Genomic DNA, 21959 nt, shown 5'->3' with positions numbered 1-21959 from the left:
ATATTATCTAACGATTAAAATTTGCAGTTAAACATTACGTAAATCGATAATGTAAAACATTCGAAAATAATAATATTTAATTACAATAATTTTTAATGACGATGTAATTATTATTTTTAATTTATTCAAAAATAATAATCGAAATTTTACGAACAGCGCCTCTAGTGTTTAAAGCGTGGAATTAAACATTCCTAAATCAAAACATTGACACGAGTGTTTGTTTATTATTTGCATCTTGTAAATTAAGGGAAAATGTCTTTCAGAGAGCTTAGAAGTGGGTAAAATAATCAAATTATTTGTGCTAAAGATCTATTTAGATATTCTTTTATTTTTAATTTGTCGTAAAGCGTGATAAATAATTATTTTATTCATAAACTTTTCTCGATTTTATTAAAATCGAGGAAAGTTTCAATTACATAAAATTATTTTCCAATATAATTAACTTGATATTATGAATTTTCTCTTCAAATATTCGTAAGGTGTGACCCGAACCATAAGCTTGTTTTTTTTTCCTTTAATAATGCATTTATAAATTAATTTAATAAATTTTTTTACAGGTTTTACAGAAATGATGCGCGCCTTGGGCTATCCTAGATTGATTTCCATGGAAAATTTCAGAAATCCAAATTTTTTGTTAGTTGCCGAAATCCTTCAGTGGTTGGTTAAAAGGTATCGCCTGCTGTTTTTTTTTCTAATCTCTTGTGTGATTTTAGTAATATATTATCATTTATTTTCCTTACATCATTCTTACAGCTTCATTTATTGACTTATTCCAAAACCGTGTCTTCTTTTAATTATTCTTTACTTTGCAACTGGGTGCATAGGTAGACACTGGGCATCTTTAACGTTGCTCTTATATCTTACGTGCTGATGTGCGTTTTGGGCGTGCACCCCTCTTCCGTCGGCTTTTTCTTTAAGAAATTTAGTAAAGAGGTGCTAACCAATGCAAATCCTTTTTTAAAATACTGTATGTATATTTATACTTAAAATTTCTCGACGGTGCACCGAACGGCACTTAGCCTTCGCTCGGGCAGTGTGTATTTAGTGTATTATGCATAAATTTAGCCAGGCATTTTCTCTAATGATGTGGAAAAAGAGAACGTGGATATACAGTACAGTAATTTATTACAATCAGTTCTATACAGAAGTTTTTTAGAGCTAAAATTACCATATTTTGATAATGTGCATCTTTTTCCCAAATTTGTGAGGGAAAAATAAGGATGCACATTTTGCACGGCAATAATACTAATTCCATATCTATATAAATGTTTTTAATTATTTTATTTATGCTTATGAGTTAAAAAAGTAGCTATAGAAATTGATAACAATATTCACATAGAAAGTAATATCCTGGAATATGATAATTGGTTTTGTTGAACTTATGAAAAGCTTGTAGCAAAAGCAATTTTAGTCAATTATTCAATAAAATGAAATGAAGAGTGGTGTATTAGCAAAATAAAAACAGGAATTAATAAAGGAAAACGTAAAAAGATAGTAGATTCGTCTAATTTTAAAAAATAAAAAAATTATGGATGTTTATCTACATTAATTTCTTTGTTGCTGGCTATTGATCAAGAATTTTATATAAATTACTTCATAATACATAAAACAAGTACTTAAATATAAAGAAATAAAAACTTGAATTAAAAAATTAAAATGAAAGATTTTTCTTGAATTTCCTTTATTTTTTAAAAATTGCATATAAATATTCATTAATAGTAATCTTGGTTTATCATTGTGATTTTTAAAATAAGAATAAATTTATAATAATTTATTACATATAGAGATTTTTTTAAATAATTCTAATATCCGGAATATTTTTATTAAAATTAATTTTTCAAATTTTATAATTAAAAATATTTTTTTATAGATATGATCCAAATATTGAAGTGCCTAGTGAGATTGATACAGAACAGGATCGTGTTATTTTTATTAAATCTATTGCCCAAATCATGGTATTTTATAATAATTATTTATGATATACAGGATATTCACATGAAAAGTTTACTTTTAAAAAATAGATTTGGTGATATCAAGAAATATAAATGCCAGTTACAGTCCTTCTATGCATAGCATTATACACTTAAATCTTGAGCATTTATTTCCTATGGATTTAAGGAATAACATTCAAAACTCTATCATCATCACCAAATCTACTCCTCTTGAGTAAACTTATCATTTGTTTGTCCTATTTATATATATTTATCTTAAAAATATTCTAAAATTTGAGATATTTATCCAAATTAAATAATTATTTATTTACTTACATTTTAAGGATTTTAAATAACAAATATACATGTTGTTAGAAAATTTCTGTAATTATATATACTGAGAAATTTAAACTTTTTTCCAGGTAACAAAAGCAAATATTAAATTAAATACAAAAAAGTTATATATGGCTGATGGTTATGCTGTAAAAGAATTGCTTAAGATTTCTACTTTGTTATATGAAGCTATGAGGACCAAAGCTGGAAATGATTTGGACAGTAGTGGAGATGAAGGTTCTTTAAATGTTAACTTTGATTTATCAACAAAGGTATTAAATATTTTAATATATTCAAATTTCAAATTCCTATCACTCTACATCATATGCTAACTTACTTCTAACCCATTCTCTCTGCTGAACAGATTATGTGACTGAATTAACTCTCACTACAAAATGCACATGCACTTCTTAAACATCCTAAACTCTCTTTAGTTCATTTATTTTCAAACCCTGCACAAGCCCCTTCAACACAAAAACATATTTTCTAATTCAATGAGGTTTTTGCTATCCATTTACTTGCAGGCATTAAGTGTAAAATACATTTTATTTTTTATAAATGTAAATTAATAATTAAAATGTTTGTCTAAATTTGAAATATTAATTTTACTTTCAATATTACTTTAGCTTGCAGATTTGAAATTAACTCGTCAACTGGCATCAGATATTACTATTAAAGGTGCCTCATTATATGATTTACTTGCCAAAGAAATTGATTTGAGGGTAAAGAATTTTGATTTATTATAAAATGTTTTATATCATAATAAAAATTAACGAGATTTTGAATTTTTTTTTAAATAAGTTTTCTGAATCTTTCATTTATTAAAATGTATGTAGAAAGAAATGTAATATTATGAACTCATTATTTTGAAATAAATATATTAATTTAAAATTTTAATTTAATCAAACTAATATATATTATGTTGTGTTATTTATTGAAGTTTTATATTATTCCAATGAGAATTTATATTTTTTTAATCATTTTTGAACAAAATTTCCAAAGATATATAACATGTATAAATAAATATATGATTATATATATAATGTTACTTATTTTAAATTTTTAAAAAATTTTTAAGGATAAACGTTCATTAGTTCTGGCCAAACAGCATGAAATAACAGAAATTGAGAAAGAATTACGCAATTGCATTAAAGCAGTTGAAGTAAGAAATATTAAAAATTTTATTATTATTATTTATTTAAATATTAAAATTTTATTATTATTTATTTTATTATTACTATTATTACTATTATAGTAGACTCCAATAAGTCAAACTTAACTCAAAATTCTAAGTTGAGTTTATTATTTTTGTCTTAACTCAATTTTTACAGACTCAATGCATTTCATGTTTCTATAAGTCAGTTTATTAACCCAAATTTAAGATCTGGATACTTTATTTTAATTTTTTGTGCATTCTTTTGCATTTTCAAGAGGATGGATGATGATGATGATATTAAAAAGCTGAAGATTGGTATTGTATAGAATTACTCTTATATTGTAGGACATAGGACATAAAATTCAAATGATATTTTGTGCCTAAAGTAACAGCTTTATTCTTAAATGCAAATTGATCAATCAAATTTTAGTTCTTTAAAGTAATTATTTTTCAGATGTTTAGATTTTAAAAGTTTAAAATGTAACGAACACGTCTGTGATTTGACAGCTTAGTTATTGGTCAATTAAATTTATGAGTTTGCCTATGTATATTTTCTTATTTAGATTAAACATTTATACCATATAAATTTCACTGTAAAGTTTGAATTGCATGTTGACATTTTTTACTGATAGTGACCAGTTAATCAGTATATTGACCATTTTCATTTGAAAGTAGATAGAAATAGCAAACACAAGAAACTAAAAATTTTGTTTATCACAGAAGAGGTATAAAAATAAAAAAATTAGAAATTACAATAGAATTTGTCATACCCTTGAGTGTTTTCTCTGTATATATGAAAAACAAGAAAAGGACTTTAGAAAGTGTCAATGAAAAATAGAATTAGACAAAACAAAAAGCATAAATACAAGTATCCAGATGCTGAATAGCCTCTAAAAAGTAATAAAGTATAATGTATTTAAATCTATTTGTATTGTTTATATTGTGATATTTATGATCTCATTAAAATAATGGTAGTTTCCATAACTCAAAAATCTTTCTCTTACCCTTCCACTTTGAGGTATTGTGAGAATACTATAGATACTATAAATTATTTTCTTTATTAATATGATATAAACTTTATATTTTAGGAAGAAATACAGAAAACTCATCAAATGATAGAAAATGTAGCATCTGATGAAGCAAATTTGGAAGCTAAAATAGAGAAGAAAAAAATAGAACTAGAAAGAAACCAAAAAAGATTTCAAACATTAAAATCCGTTAGGTAAATATATTTAATTTTTGCAATTTCTATTACTTAATTTAATAATTAAAATAAATCCATGAAGTAAAAGTTTATTTTTGCATACATTAAATAAATAAATTATTTTATCACATCTTTCTTAGAAGAAACTTTTCATACATATAGAATATAATCATAAAAATTGTCTAAATATAACGTTTAAACACTAAAGTTTACATTATTATATAGTAGTTTCAAACTTGACAAATTTGAATTACTTGAAAACTTGACGAACTTGATTAGACAAATTTAAATCAAATTGCTTTTTCCCTTTTATAAAATGATTTCTTAACTTCTATTAAGTCCAAAAAAAAATTTCTATTTTAGTTTTATTAGAAAAATTATAATAGAATTATAGATTTTAAAATGTAACAAATTATTCTTGTTTAATATTTACTATTATATACAGATACAGTAACTTCTGTAATCTGGCACCAAGTAATCCAGAAATGTTCATTAATCTAGCATGTTTCAGGATCATTGAGTCTCTACTTAGAAATTGCAAATTATGCAAAGTATATGAGAGTTTATATTATGAAGGTAATTTTGAACATGGGAAGAGTGGGAAGGGGTGGGTTAAAATAAAAGAAATCAGAGAAATTGAATTTACAGTGGGTGATCAGTTAACGAACATGGTCTTGGAATGGATTATGTTCGTTAACTAATTATCTTCTGTCCACTCTACCTTGGCTATTACCTCTTGCTTGTTTTCTATGGTGAGCATTGTTCTTGACACTCCACTCTTTTTAGTTTCCATAATATTATGTTTCTTTTTTAAATAAAAAGTTCAGAAAAGCACTTACAAAAAATTCAGAAAACAGGCATCAACTAACACACAAAAAAGTTGTGTAAATTTGAGGTCTAGACAAAATTTGAAATTTGGTGTTGAAGTGTTACTGAATATCCGATAGGACAATTAAACTCTTACCTTTTGAAAATAAAAACCAATGAAAAACTTAATGAGTACCCAACAGTTTCGTAAAGACTATAAAAAATTCTTTCTGTCAGAAAGATAAACAAAAGGCTGGAATTACAAGGGAGAGTTTCAAAGTTCAGAGGAATAATACTATCTGAATGGTATCGGGTTGAGCATCATGTTGATGTCTCTCATGCTCCGAAAGGTTTTGAATTGTCATTTGGAGACAAGGGAAGACCAATCAGTATTCATTATTTTACATCTCTTCTTCTTGTGTTTGTTATCTGAACATGTGTTTGGTGTCTGAACATAAAAAAATCTTTCACAAAAGTGTTCATTGTTCAATTTGTTTGCAGTCTGAGACCCAGAAAACTATGGATAAAGGAAAATAGTAGATGTAGGGACCTATATAAAATGAAAAAAAAATCACATATGCCTGTAACTTTATTTATTATTAACAAACTTACATTAATGATATTTTTTTCACCGTCAAGTTCAGTCTGTACTGCTTCTTTTAAAAAATGTTAATCTTCATTTATTTAGTAGCAATGGGCTTTGCATGATCAACACATTGGATGAGACAGTGTAGGGCACTCCAAGGCATCTTTGTGCACTAAATAGGTTAAATAGGATTTGTTCAGAATTCCTAGAAGTTGAAATGTTTCCAAGAAAACAACACACATCAGGGAATGATAGATTGAGGTTTTTCACAGTATATTATGTTCTTTCTGTAATCCTATTAAGCTTATTTTCAAATAAGATAAAAACAGTTTGATTAGACAAATATAAAAATCACAAAATCTAACATCATAAATCATTATGTTTAGCCCTAGTTTTTATCGTTCTCTACATCTTTACTTATCATTTAAATGATAAATACAATTATTAAGCTGAGAATTACATTAAAAATGTTGAGTCAATTTATCTTAGGATATTTATGAATAATAAATGTATCCATAATTTTTATGACAAGTTATAAAGAGTTTAATTATACATTGTTTCAGGCCAGCTTTTATGGATGAATATGAAAAATTAGAAAAAGAGCTGGAAGCTGTCTACAATCAATATCTTGTAAAATTTCGATGTTTAGCTTTTCTAGAACAACAGCTAGAGGAACTTGAAAAGGCCGAACAAGAACAAATGGAGGTAAAATAATATTTTAAATATAGTTGAAAGTATAACAATAAAAGCTTTTTTTACTTAAAATGATAAATAAAGCCAATATTGCCACGTAATAGAAAATTACTATGATATAAAATAAGAACTGAATGATGAACATATAGAATTTAGAAACTAATTTACTGTAATTTATGCCATGTATTTTTCTGAAAATTCAACATTTTTAACTTAAATTATTTAAATATTTTGATTATCTCAATACATTTGGTAATGTCATTACCTAAATATATGAAATTATCAATATTTTAAAATAAAGAATGTAAAAAAATTCTAAATAAGTTAATTAATATAACTGTATTTTTTACAAGTAGATAATCAGAATTAAATTGGATTACAAGGATTTATAAATGATTATAAACAAAATATTGATTTTTATTATTATTAATATACTGTTAAAATGTTTTTATCATCTTATTTTACTAAATTCTTTATGCTATTTGGTATAATTTTGAATATAATATAATTATTTTTAGGAAAGAGAACAACAAATTAAAAAGATGGTTGAGAAACTCAGAGAAGAAGAATTACTTCGAAGTGATGCTACCAGCAATTTAGATGATATAACTATTGCAGAAGGAGATAATATTGACATTAATGAAAATATGAATAAAGAAAAACCAAAAAGGCCTCAACCTGGAGGTAAATTATGTTGGCTAAATACTATCTAAGTTCTTAAATAATTTTTATACCTGACATTTTTATTTTGTTCCAAAATAGTTGTCACATTTTTCATAAATAGAAATGTATGTTATAATTTAACTTTTAATCATAAAATATAGCTCAAGTACTATTAACATTATTTGAACACTCTTTAATCTTTAAATATCGTCATGATTACATTCGATCCTTGGGGATGATCATTTATGACACTGTGTAGTTTACTGCTTTTATATCACTGTAACATGAATTTCAAACATTGAAAATTTTATTAATTTATTCATTTTTCTTTAAGCTTCAATTTTCATTAATGATTTCTTTATCTAATTCTACTTTGAAAGTAGTACAGATGCACTTTTGAATTATCCATTTTGAATTTAGAATTAACTTTATTTATGTACACATTCAAAAAATCATTGAAATGGATTGTCTTAAAACAGTTTTTATGAAGATCTTATTCTATTAATCAAATATCAATTCTGACAAATGTTGAAAATATTATTAAAAAAAAAGACAAATGTGACAATTATTCTGATACAGTTTTATTTATATATATTTGCTATCAATGGTTTAGCTGCAAAAAATATGATCTATTTTAAAGTCTGACAAGTTGCTGTTTTAACTTTTAAAAAAAANTATAATAAAAGCAAAATAAAAGTAAAATAAAAATAAAGCTCGGACTTGGTTCCTTACACCGCAATATCAAATAAGTTATCTAAATCTATTTGGAAAGTTTTCTCACGGTGCTTATAAGCATCTTGAGTTTTCTTATTGTTTTTTTGCAACTTTCTCCATATGTGATAAAGATCCACCAATTTCTTGACACAGTTAAGTTAGATTTTGAAGGTATTCTAGCTTTTTCCCAAAATATGATACACTCGTGTATTACAAGATTTGCACTTTCACTCACAGTTAATTTAACTTCATTAATGTTAAAAAACAAAACTGTGAGTACTTGCCAATTTGATGGTAATTTTGCACCTGTGATTTGGTGATTTATCTCGCTGACTAAGAAAGTTAGATTGGCAAACAAAGCGAATACACACTACTTCTCTAGCACAACATGTATGGACGTGATTCAATGCGAGTCGGCACAAATTCTAGTGACCAAAATGAACTGAAATGTATTGTGTGAGTATTTAAGGGTAAAATAAACAAAACTAGGCCATATGCATTAGAAAAAAAATATTCGAAAAATAAGGGACACCCTAATATATATTCTTTATAAGTTACATGATCTATAGATCTACAACAATAATTTCAAATGAATTTAAGCAGTATATAGAACAACATGACTATGTTAAAATGTGTATGACAACATTGTATTAATTTTCAGAGTAAATAGTATCATAGAAATGCTAATGTAAACATTTAGTTATTAAATTATTCTTTATATATAAAAGTTTTATAAGTCATATTTAATATTTGTTTCAGTTTTAAATATACATTTTATAAACTAAATTATTTTTAAAAAATTGAAATTATTGACAAAACATTTCAAAATAAAAATTTTATGTATGACAAAATAAGCTTTATTACATAAATATCAGTGTTGACAGTTATAGTCAATATTTTGTAAATGATGTCAATTATACATTTTTCAAATATTTTTTTTTTTCTAACACATATGGCCTAGTTTTGTTTATTTTACCCTTAAATACTCACACAATAAATTTCAGCTCATTTTGGTCACTAGAACCCATGCCAACTTACATTGAATCATGTCCATACATGTTGCGCTAGAAAAGTGGCGCATATTCACTTTGTTCGCCATTCTAACATGACTTGTTAGGCTATTAACACATATAGTTTTATTTTTCAAAGATGTCAGTGGAATTAAAAAGTGCTAAAAAACATATTTTCTTAGTTGGAGAGATAAACCACCAAATCATGGGTGCAAAATTACAGTCAAATCGGCAAGTGCTTGCAGTTTTGTTTTTTAACATTCACGAAGTTTTAAATTTTTTTCAATATCAGAACTGTTAGTAACTTGGGAGATTTTTATTTCAAACACACTTCTTAAAACTAGCTCATATGTATATGATGGCAACAAGCAAAGAGTAACAGCTCTCAATTAATATGCCTCAATGTCCTTAGTTTATTGTAATCTTATTTCATCCACTAGTACATATCTATTAACAGGACTTATTAAACTGGCTTTAAGGATACTGCAACTCAGTTTCAGATTATAAAATTGTTTTATTTAATTTAAAATCTGTGAAACTGAGTTGCAGTATCCTTAAAGCCAGTTTAATAAGTCCTGTTAATAGATACGTACTAGTGGACAAAATATTTTTTTTCGATGTTTCATTTTTTGTTGTTGATGCAGCCTTCATAGAAATATTTTTGAGCCTTTTTCTCTCTACTTCTATTTTTCTTTGCCTTGCCCTTTCTTCTTTTTTTGGCCAATTTTTTATCTATACCCACCAAGCAGCCCTGACACCCTGGTTCTCTCTGTTTCTGTAAGAATTTTTTATCTTCCTCTATTGTCATATGTTCGAAGGAATCGGCATGTGCTGTAAAGTACTATATTTAGTTTGTTGCTCTACAACGAATTTTTCTTAAAGAGCCGGGACCTAACGGGTACTTTACACGGGTTCGCGTTTATTAGTTGCCAGGCCTGGACTTTTAGTGTGCACCGAAATAAATTAAGGACAAAGTTAGTCACAAAAAAATCTCAATAATAAATGTTTAATCAAGTCTAATAAATACTGTGTACAAGATTTATAAACAAACAAACAAATTTATTAAATAAAAAAATCAAATCACAATCAACCCGACAAACTTAAGTCTTATTCTAACTTAGAAGTATTCCCCTTGGAATTCCGACAAAACAAAATCCAATTCTTAACTTAGTTACAAATTCTCTTATAACTATCAATCCTAACCGTCACCTCAATTAATACTCGGNTGAGGATCGTGTTATTTTTATTAAATCTATTGCCCAAATCATGGTATTTTATAATAATTATTTATGATATACAGGATATTCACATGAAAAGTTTACTTTTAAAAAATAGATTTGGTGATATCAAGAAATATAAATGCCAGTTACAGTCCTTCTATGCATAGCATTATACACTTAAATCTTGAGCATTTATTTCCTATGGACTTAAGGAATAACATTCAAAACTCTATCATCATCACCAAATCTACTCCTCTTGAGTAAACTTATCATTTGTTTGTCCTATTTATATATATTTATCTTAAAAATATTCTAAAATTTGAGATATTTATCCAAATTAAATAATTATTTATTTACTTACATTTTAAGGATTTTAAATAACAAATATACATGTTGTTAGAAAATTTCTGTAATTATATATACTGAGAAATTTAAACTTTTTTCCAGGTAACAAAAGCAAATATTAAATTAAATACAAAAAAGTTATATATGGCTGATGGTTATGCTGTAAAAGAATTGCTTAAGATTTCTACTTTGTTATATGAAGCTATGAGGACCAAAGCTGGAAATGATTTGGACAGTAGTGGAGATGAAGGTTCTTTAAATGTTAACTTTGATTTATCAACAAAGGTATTAAATATTTTAATATATTCAAATTTCAAATTCCTATCACTCTACATCATATGCTAACTTACTTCTAACCCATTCTCTCTGCTGAACAGATTATGTGACTGAATTAACTCTCACTACAAAATGCACATGCACTTCTTAAACATCCTAAACTCTCTTTAGTTCATTTATTTTCAAACCCTGCACAAGCCCCTTCAACACAAAAACATNGTATCCATTAAAATTTGATTAATTACATAATCAAAATATTTGATGTTTTAGTTAAAATGTATAAAACACAATAACAAATATGTTTTATTAAAACTATTTGATTTGATATAAAAATATTATTCATATAAAACATAATATAATTCATTTACATTTCAAATTAAAATTAACAAAATTTATAAAAATTGGATCCAAATATTGATAGGTAATTTTCATGTATGGAATGTGAAAAAGAATTAAAAATCTTCATAGCCAGGAAGAGGAAATTTCATTGCAAAATTTTCAACTTCTTCTCTTAACATTTTCAATTTCTCTTGAAATTTATTTTCTTCAAGTTTTGCTTTAAATTCTTTCAGTGTAGGACCACTTGCAGCTTTTACTTCAACAGCTATATCTAAACCTAAATAAATGATCAACGTTAAATTTTGTATGGCAATTAATATAAAATAATATATTTTATTAAACCAATAAATAATCTTTTTTACTTAGGGAAATCAGAATTAAATTTATATTTCAAATATTCAAAAATCAACTTTTGCAAATAAAAAGTATTATATTTGCTTTTTAAATTTTTCATTGTCTAAAAATACTTATCAGATTAGAATCAGTGCCATTTGTAAGAAAGTACAGAGCAAATCATATCAATTACTGAGCAAGCATTTACAATATATTTTAATGTGAGAATTTAGAATAAAGTCTGCATGTATAACAAAATGGAATTTCTAGATTGTTCAACTCAATGGAAGGCCTAAAACATAGTAACAATCACAACAATAAATGGCTGAAATGATAGATACTTAACCCAAACATCCATATATAAACAAGCAAATTTTTTTAGATATTAAATACTATTAAATTTAATATGAAATTGCAGTATTGTCTATCTCTAGTTTTAATTTATAACAACAATCAAATGAAAAATTGTGGAATTATAGCCATATATATTAATTGTATATTAATCAGAAGTTTGTGCCAGTAGATAAGCAAAAGCATGCAACATCATTCATTTTCCATCTTTTCATCATTCAGGAGAATGGATAACAACAAATATACAGGGTAGGAAAGAAAGTTACTTAACATCCTGCTACAGAATGTAGAATGTACCCAAAGTTAATTTGTTCATGTCAGGAACACATTAGACCAAAGGTGAAACAGATTGTTGTGTTACACACACAGCCATCATCAATATGGCCATGTGTCAAGATGGCAGCCATATTGAATGCAACTCTAAAACTGTAAATGGGTAGGGGGCCATGTGACTAGTGTTGCCACCAGGTCGGTTTTCATCTGGACAAGCCAGTTTTTAAATTCATGGTCCAGATTAATTATTAATTTGCCTAGTTTTTGTAAAAATTCTGAAATTATGATAAAACAAATTAAATTTATAAAAATATTAGTGAGTATTTTATTTTAACAGTTAAAGACTAACTTCACACCTCCACCCAAAGTTATCTCCATCTTATCCCTAGGCTGAGTGACAGAAAATGTACTTTTAAAATTCTAACTTGCAAATATTAGGTTTGTTCCAACACAAGCCCCTAACTGGTTTAAAACATTGTTCAGTTCTTGGCTGTAAAATGACATTGTGCATGCCTCATACGGTTTCAAATTCAAACCAGTTAGGGACTTGTGTTAGAACAAACCTATTGTAAAACAAATGTGACAGTTTCAGTTTACAAGTTATAATTTCTATTTTAATTATTTAATATGACAACTCAAGAAATTGAGTCCTAAAAATTTTTTTTAGGACTTTTTTGGGTTGTGTTCTTGGAATGCTGTGTAAACAAAGATTTGTAGAAAATAAGACAAATCATTCAATAACAGTATATTAAAATTTAGAATTCATTTTGTAAATGCTGCAGTGGTCATCAATATATAGCAATTTAAGTTGATAAAATAAAATTTGGGAAAAACGTCTGGCAACATCAGAAGCGTCGAANTGAGTTGGTTAATCTCTTATCTTCTTGTTTTGAACGTTCTGGGATGATGGGTGAGGAAACCTTCGTCCTAACTAAACATAAGCCCCAAACAAAAATATAATAAAAGCAAAATAAAAGTAAAATAAAAATAAAGCTCGGACTTGGTTCCTTACACCGCAATATCAAATAAGTTATCTAAATCTATTTGGAAAGTTTTCTCACGGTGCTTATAAGCATCTTGAGTTTTCTTATTGTTTTTTTGCAACTTTCTCCATATGTGATAAAGATCCACCAATTTCTTGACACAGTTAAGTTAGATTTTGAAGGTATTCTAGCTTTTTCCCAAAATATGATACACTCGTGTATTACAAGATTTGCACTTTCACTCACAGTTAATTTAACTTCATTAATGTTAAAAAACAAAACTGTGAGTACTTGCCAATTTGATGGTAATTTTGCACCTGTGATTTGGTGATTTATCTCGCTGACTAAGAAAGTTAGATTGGCAAACAAAGCGAATACACACTACTTCTCTAGCACAACATGTATGGACGTGATTCAATGCGAGTCGGCACAGATTCTAGTGACCAAAATGAACTGAAATGTATTGTGTGAGTATTTAAGGGTAAAATAAACAAAACTAGGCCATATGCATTAGAAAAAAAATATTCGAAAAATAAGGGACACCCTAATATATATTCTTTATAAGTTACATGATCTATAGATCTACAACAATAATTTCAAATGAATTTAAGCAGTATATAGAACAACATGACTATGTTAAAATGTGTATGACAACATTGTATTAATTTTCAGAGTAAATAGTATCATAGAAATGCTAATGTAAACATTTAGTTATTAAATTATTCTTTATATATAAAAGTTTTATAAGTCATATTTAATATTTGTTTCAGTTTTAAATATACATTTTATAAACTAAATTATTTTTAAAAAATTGAAATTATTGACAAAACATTTCAAAATAAAAATTTTATGTATGACAAAATAAGCTTTATTACATAAATATCAGTGTTGACAGTTATAGTCAATATTTTGTATAAGAAAATGATTATTAATTATCTCCAAATATGTTCAATATATCCATTAATACAAAGTTAAGAATCATGCTTGCTCATGAAATTTAGCATGAATATTATTGATAAAAAGTTTCAATAATAATAAATTGACTTATTAGATAGTTCAAACACAGTAAAATCTGTGTAAACTGGAATCACACAGTACTGAATATTTTTTCTGGTTCAACAGGTTCTGTTTTGGACAGGTTTTTACTATAAATCAATTAATTATTACACATTCATAATTTATACTAATATATAGTTACAGAAATAATATCAATTTTATCAATAAAGTATAATTACCAGAAGTTATAATTTTTTCTTAGTTTTTTCATACTGTACCAAAAATTAAAGAATATATATCTCAAATAATTATTATTTCCTTAGCATCTGGATTAAGGAGAGATGTTGGAAGAAGAGTTTTTGGGTCTATGACTGGAGCCGATAAAGATGTAAGACATTATTTATTTTCTTTACTAAAATACATAAATTTACAATATTTTCTTTCATTATTATTTGTAATATCCTTCTATTGATATAGTATTTTCTCATAAATAGTTTTATTCTAGAATGATCAAGAATATATGGTCAAAACATTTTTTTTCATTTGCATGCATTTTCTTGCAGTCAGTCATATGTCAAAACAAAATTTTCAAAATACATACTGTACTGTACATATGTGCATAACTATATACACACCTTACAAGGATATGCACTAAATAAATAATAAATATCAATCAAGCATGTTTGGAAACTGACTAATGATTAATTATTTTTAATTTTTTAATAAGAGATCATATTTCTGTAATTTTTTTTTCAAGTTATGGATCCATTTTCACATTTTCAATTTGCCATTTGGATGTAAAATTCTGCATTAAAATTAGATAAATGGATTTTGGAAATTTTAAGTTTGAAAATGACAAAAGTTGTTGTAAAAGTGCTACAATTTGTTAAATTGTTAAATGGTTAAAACACTCCTGACAAAGAATTATAATATTAAGTATTTCTCTACTGGTATGATTTTTTTCTAAATTTTTATATTTTTTTAATTTTTGTACAAAATTCATTTTATAACCAAATTTGTTAGAAAAAAAATTTATTAAAATTGAATATTTTTGTTATTAAAATCATGGTTTTATGATTTAGAAACTAAGTTTATTTCTTTATTAAATACAGAGTGATCAGATATTATTTACTGAAATGTAAAGAATTGTCAGATATGTAATCATTTTACGTATTTAATCTCTTTTCTCTGGACTTCAGTTATAATTTTGCATTGCCGTTTCCAATCTTGAAATCTTTGTTTGATAAAATCTTAATGAATCTTGTTCTAAATTTCTTTTGCTTTTTTTGTATAGAATAGTTATAGGATACCTCACAATATAGATTTCTGTTAAACTTAGAAGGCATTTTGATGAGTGGTAAGACGCCATGCACACTGATTATTCCAACTATCATAAAGGCCATCTTTCAATGCAGTATTTCAAACAACTTACAAGAAATATTTTCCAAATTCTGATTTCACATTATAGTAATTTAGATACAGCCATTTCTCATTCAATGTGAAATTTTTTTCATTAAAGTTTCTGCAATTAAGCTGGGTAATCACGAGTGATTTCTCTACACAATTTGAACACTTGGCAGTGTGCAGGTGTGACTTATAAAAAAAAAAATGGGAATATAAATTACACAGTTTGGCATGAATTAGATGCATGAGCTGAATGTACTTTTTCATTGCATGAATCAGACACATCCATTCAGCTGTAAATATCATCAGATGGTTTGACATTTTCTACAAAATAGCTTGATAGACATTTCAACTGCTTATTTTAATGTACTTCTGGTGGTATTAATTCCTAATACTGGTGGTGTTACATTTACTTTACATTCATAAATACTCATTTCCCTGATGAAGGGGCTTCAGTATTTGAAAACTGTGATATAATGTGACATTTTCTTGCTGATTTTTGAAATTCAGGCATTGGAATTGATAAGAAACTACTGTTATTTCCTCAGAGGTAAAAATTATGTTGATAGTGCTGTTATATAACTACCATATACTACTAAAAATGGTCATTTTAATAGATGCTTACAGCAAGGAAGGACAACAATCTGTATACTTTTTTACTTACCAGGAATTCTATACAATTGAGAGTAAAAATAATATATGATTTGTTCACTTTCTTGATAATTGTCATAGAACAGAATTATCATGAACAGAGTCTACAGATAAAAATTTTAATGTCAAAACAATTGAACAATAATTCTTTAAAGACAAATTTATGGACATATTACAAAATTGATGGAATTTTCATTAATATATATATGAAATACTTTTCAAGTTTGTTGAACACTAAAAAAAATGTATTAAAATTATTACTATGTCAAATAATAATAATTGTTTTTTTGTGCTTATAATGTTATTTTTTTAAGATACGATTTTTTTAAAAATCATTTTTACTTACATTTAATTACATAATCAATATTTGTACCAAATTTTATTTATTTGATGCATTTGTATTATATTTTAACAGGATAGTTTAGAAAGTGATTCAGATCTAGATTTAGAGGGTGAGGATGACGATGGATCTGATGTGAGTGATGGAGAACTTGATCTCATGACTCTTGGAGATAGAAAACCGGTGATACCTCAGCATAGCCTTCCAGATAGTGATAATGACTTTTAACACACAAATTGTTTTATAAGTTGTTATTTATTTTGTTTGAAAATTAGTTTAATAAATTAATATTTGTTTTAGTGTTATATTAATTTTATATTATGTTTTGAAAATAATCTATAAATGTATATTTGTATAAATTAATTTTTATTTGAAGTTAATGCAGATTTTGCAAGAAACATGCATATCATTATAACTCTATCACATTTATTAATATAGGACATTTTGTACATTAATATAATTATGTAATCCAACATGTCTATAAAAAAAAGCCATTATGTAAGTTAATCAAATTCAAAGGTTGGATGTCATGCCAATATTTTTACTAAAATAAGAAAGAAATTTTCACAAAAATGCACAAGTGCTAGCAGCAAAATAAAACGTTCTCTAAACATATTTAATGCCTTTTTGTGAAAATTTCTTTCTTATTTTAGTAAAAAAAGCCAATATTTTTGTCTTAGAAATTAAAAATTTTATATAAAAATCATATATAATGTATATATAAACGATCCACAAACCTAATATCTTAATTAAAGCCAAACAATCTGCCATATTATCAGGCTAGATGAGACTAAATTAATAATTACTTATAATTTGACTAGAGATGGATGGTTAATCTGCCATGTTGTGATAATTTTAATAATTATAATACATTAAATATTAAAAACTAATTTAAGTTTCTGGGAAAAAAAGAATTGTCCGGAGCAGACTCAAACTCATAACTCCTGCTTATTGTACAGATACATTGCCAATTGTACTACCTACTGTATAACTCTGCTTGATCTCCACTTCCAGAGCTACTAATTTAGATTTAACCATACTGGTCACTTGGTGTGATGACTGGGGATGACTTCAGTACCAACAGCCTGTAACTTCTTTCATAGCACTCAGACAGCTATCACTTTTACTTTGGCATGCCAGATATACTGTATATTGACATATCTAAATCCAATTTATTAGTTAAACTAAATGAAGTGCCAAATTATCAGGCTATTATATTACTAAGTTAATGATCAGAAACTAATTAATTTGTATAGAGGTACAGAGGAGGTCCGGGTAGTGTAACTGGCAATGCATCTGCACAGCAATTGGGAATTGTGGGTTTAAATCCCACTTTGGGCTGATTCTTTTCTTCCAGAAAATTCTACATTAAAAATTAATTTATCATAATTATTAAACTTAATATGAGATGGTGGCATAAATGCCTACATGTAGACAAATTAATTAGTTTCTAATCATTAACTTAGCCATACAATAGCCTGATAATTTGGCACTTCATTTAGTTTAACAAATTATTAACTTCTGATGAATTTCTCATTACAATAGAAACAAATTTTTGTTTAATCACATTATTATTTATTTTCACTTACATAGAGTTATATGGACTTTCCAATATAAACACAGCACAAACTGTTACCTGTAGATTAGTTAAGGTAGATTTGCCACCATCCATTGTGAAGATTCCTCCTCACCATGGTTCAATGTAATGCAAGATTGCAGTGGTGTCATACCAGAGTTACTTGGCATGACAAGTGGAACAGAGTTGTATTTAGTGATGAGTTTGCTTCTGCTTGAGACTAATGATTGCTAATTGAAAGTCTGGAGATATGGTCACAGCTAATCTTGCTGTCATTCAGGAGTGTCATGCAGGCTTTTGGAATGCCATCAGCATCAACTACAAATCACCTTTAGTACACATAATGAATACAATGATGGCATTCTGAAACATTGATGAGATGCTACAGTTCATCTTGTTACCATGTTTTCAAGATATACTAAGTGGCATTTTTCAGAACAATAATACACAGTTAACATTAGCAGTCCCTGCAAGGTGTCCAAGTATTTCTTGGCCAGCATGATTCCCAGATCTCTCTCCAATCGAGAATGTGTGGAAACAATATTGACAAAATAAATGCCTCTGTGAATGCTCTCGAAATGAAGATGAATTATGGACCCTAGCCAATACCTCATGGTCAACAATTCCTCAGGACTTAAATCACCTGTGTAAAACAACAAAGCACAAAACATCATGGGAGGGGTGGAACCTCTGTCACTTCTGGCTAGCTATGCACATGCAAGATTCTAAGAAAATCACCTTGCTTGTTTAACATGTTGAAATCATCTTAACATTTTAAAAACCAAAGCATTTATAAAATAAAAATAAATAATTACAAATGATTATTATTGTAATTTGGAAGATTAGGCTAAAGCTCAGTATAAAAAAGCTTAAGCAATTTCACTTGGGGTAACCTGATCCCGTAGAGGTTGAACTACACAATCTCACAATCTCCTTAGCTGTGATATCACAAAATGGTCTGAAATTACTCTGCTCAAATTACATAACTACACTCACTAGCCAATGAATTAGAAACAGCAGTTTAATAGTTTATTGGACCATCTTTAGCTCAATCTTTACATCATTTAATCGATTTAGTATGGTTTCTACAAGGCGCTGAAGTGCTTCGAAGTTTAATGTACACCAGGCATTCACTAGACTTTCCTTTAGTTTGCGTAGATTTGACAGAAGTGGACTTTGCTGGTGGATATGTCATTCTAACATGTCCCATACATTCTCAATGGAGTTAAGATCTGGGCTCTGTGGTGGCCAGGGTGGGTGGTGAAAGTAATCTTTATGCTCACTGAATTCTTATGTGATGGACAGTAGTGTTGTCATCAAAGAAAGAGCCATCACATGCAGGAAAAAAAAATGCAACATTTCAGGATGAACTTGATCGGCAACAATGTTCAGGTACTCAGAAATCACCCGACCTTCCAGGAATATCAGCAGACCAGTTCTGTCCCAACAGAATATGCCCCATACCATAACACCCCCACCAGAACCTTGAATTGTGTTAATGAGGCAAGCAGGGTCCATTGCTTTCATGAGGCTCCCTCCAAACCCTCTGTCTACCATCAGTCCAGAATAAGATGTACCATGATTTGTCTGATCACATTACTTTATTCCAGTCCTCAATCACAGCACTTTTGGCACCACTGTAGATGAACTTTCTGGTTCTTTGCAGAAATCAGTGGTTTTTGTACAGGCCTGCAACTGTTCATACCAATTCTTTTCAGTTCTCTGCACACAGTTCGGGTAGATATAGGTCAGGGACGGAATTCATTAAATTCTTCCGTCAATTGCTGCACAGAGGAAGTCCTTTTTTTCCAGACTAGCCTTTTCAGACGACGTCTGTTGCATTCCTTAGTCACAGTTACTTCTTATAGACATTGACTGTGGGTTATTTTTCCACTAATTGAACACTCTGGATATCTCACCTTTGGAAAAACCAGTCAGCTTTACAGTTCTTGATATCATGGCTCCAGCAAAATGGGCACCCACAATCAGCCTTGTTTGAAACTCTGTCAAGTCCTTTGCTTTTCCCATTTTCATAAACTTAATGACCATATTGATCAACAGCATTCTTGAACAGAAGCTTATGAATATGTGGTAACTCACATGACTCAAGTATTTTGTATATAAGATTATTTACATAAAATTATTACATTTACTTAATTAATATGCATGGGGTTTCTAATTCATTGGCCAGTGAGTGTACTTTGTTTTGTATAATAGCAGGTTCTGTCCACAATCGTTTAAAAATTACTAAATGATTATAACAGTCCAATGATTTATAAATGGAAAAGTACATGAAATATGATGTTATGCTGTAAAATATTAGTAATCATTATTGTAAAAAATGTGATGTAAAATGTTCCTGTTTACACAGTCTAAAAAACAGTACACAGTTCCTTTACAACATAACAACACAACTGAACTTTAATTTCTCAAACAAGCGAGCAACACTCAGGCATCTGACAATTATTTTATAATCACAACACTGGTTCCTGACCAGCCACACAGCTATACACTCTGGTTAGCACACTGGTCAGCACTGACTCGACACACCAAAGGGAAGTGCACAATTTCTCCCTCTCTAGGTGGGACAATCTCAGTCGCATTCTTAGGGATACAATTACATCAACCCACCCGACACATGTGACAATTCTGTGGACTGTACAGTACATCAATGCTCAATAACATACACACGCCTGACACGTGTTACAATTTTCTTTAATTGTATATCGAACTTAACAATCATACTAAAAGGAAAAGCACAGTCTGGACACAGTTTAAAAATGTTTCATCATCCATGGGTACTTGTGAACTATGGCAGTACTATTGTTACTAGACATTGCACATGCATGACTGGGTAAATTAAGCAGTTACATGTTTAAATTCTAAATTCTAACGATTATTAGAAAGCTTGAATATACTCATCTGTGATAAAATTTTTGGAACCCAGTTTTCCTTCCAGTAGCTGTTATCCATGAGGATCACCTAGGCCAGACATGGCCAACATATGGCCTGGCTAATGAATTTATGCGTCCTGTGATTAATCTTTTAATATTAACTACTCAAGTCCGAATAGCTAGATGACAAAAAAAAAGGTCAACTCCTCACTGTGCATTTAGAGTTAACCCTCCATTAAAAATCCCGTAAGTACAGCATAGAATGTTGATGAAGCATGATAATGTGAAAAATGTATCTGTAATCTCTATTTACAATTTAGTCTCTACAGGGTGACGCCACAATGAGATCTCGCACTACCTCAAAATCTTCCTAGAGCAGTTTCTGGTTCGGCCCGTGAAAAAAGTTCTCTTTCCAATTCGGCCCGGGGGCAAAAACTGTTGGCCATCCCTGACCTAGGCTCATCTTAGGCACACAATAAATTTTAATGTTACATATTTTTATGATACCATTGCATATATTGCATCCTACTGTCATACGCAACTTCCAGTCCTTTTATAAAGTGACAATTTTTTAAATTTGTCGTAAATTATATTTTTTTGTTTTCAAAAGTACCACAGGTAACCCCTTATAACATGGGAGTTACATTCCAAAAAATTGCCGTGTTATGCAAATCCATGTTATACGAAACAAAGAACTTAGTACGAAAAGGAGGGTTAGGTTCCAAAAATTAAAAAACATGCTATTATATTTTCATAATTAAGATAAATATCTTTATTAAAATTTTCTTAAGTGATACATATTAATATAAATTAAACAATGTTTTCTTTGTCATCACTAAAAGCACTATTAACCGAGAGCGTTTTATTTTTGGCAAGTTATC

The 21959-nt window shown here is 28.0% G+C and overlaps 1 protein-coding gene across 1 annotated transcript; it reads left to right on the top strand.

Moving 5' to 3' along the window:
- Positions 1-132: 132 nt before the first annotated feature.
- Positions 133-16892, top strand: LOC111633039 (clusterin-associated protein 1-like). The gene is made up of 11 exons (XM_023377567.1): positions 133-274; positions 558-669; positions 1871-1955; positions 2354-2536; positions 2891-2986; positions 3343-3426; positions 4509-4642; positions 6581-6722; positions 7229-7394; positions 14537-14601; positions 16684-16892. The coding sequence occupies exons 1-11, from the start codon at positions 253-255 to the stop codon at positions 16834-16836; spliced, it is 1242 nt and encodes a 413-aa protein (XP_023233335.1). The 5' UTR covers positions 133-252; the 3' UTR covers positions 16837-16892.
- Positions 16893-21959: the final 5067 nt, after the last annotated feature.

This window comes from Centruroides sculpturatus, unplaced genomic scaffold (genome assembly GCF_000671375.1).
Source record: "Centruroides sculpturatus isolate CEXI.00-Female unplaced genomic scaffold, Cexi_2.0 scaffold770, whole genome shotgun sequence".
Lineage (NCBI taxonomy): Eukaryota > Metazoa > Arthropoda > Arachnida > Scorpiones > Buthidae > Centruroides > Centruroides sculpturatus.
This window is presented reverse-complemented; position numbering and strand designations above follow the sequence as displayed.

What these genes read in the sequence shown, in the direction of transcription:
- LOC111633039 (XM_023377567.1), top strand. Translation starts at nt 253, where the DNA reads ATGTCTTTCAGAGAGCTTAGAA. An exon ending in GTCTTTCAGAGAGCTTAGAA is followed by an intron (nt 275 to 557) that starts GTGGGTAAAATA and finishes ATTTTTTTACAG; the next exon opens with GTTTTACAGAAATGATGCGC. An exon ending in ACTTTGATTTATCAACAAAG is followed by an intron (nt 2,537 to 2,890) that starts GTATTAAATATT and finishes ATATTACTTTAG; the next exon opens with CTTGCAGATTTGAAATTAAC.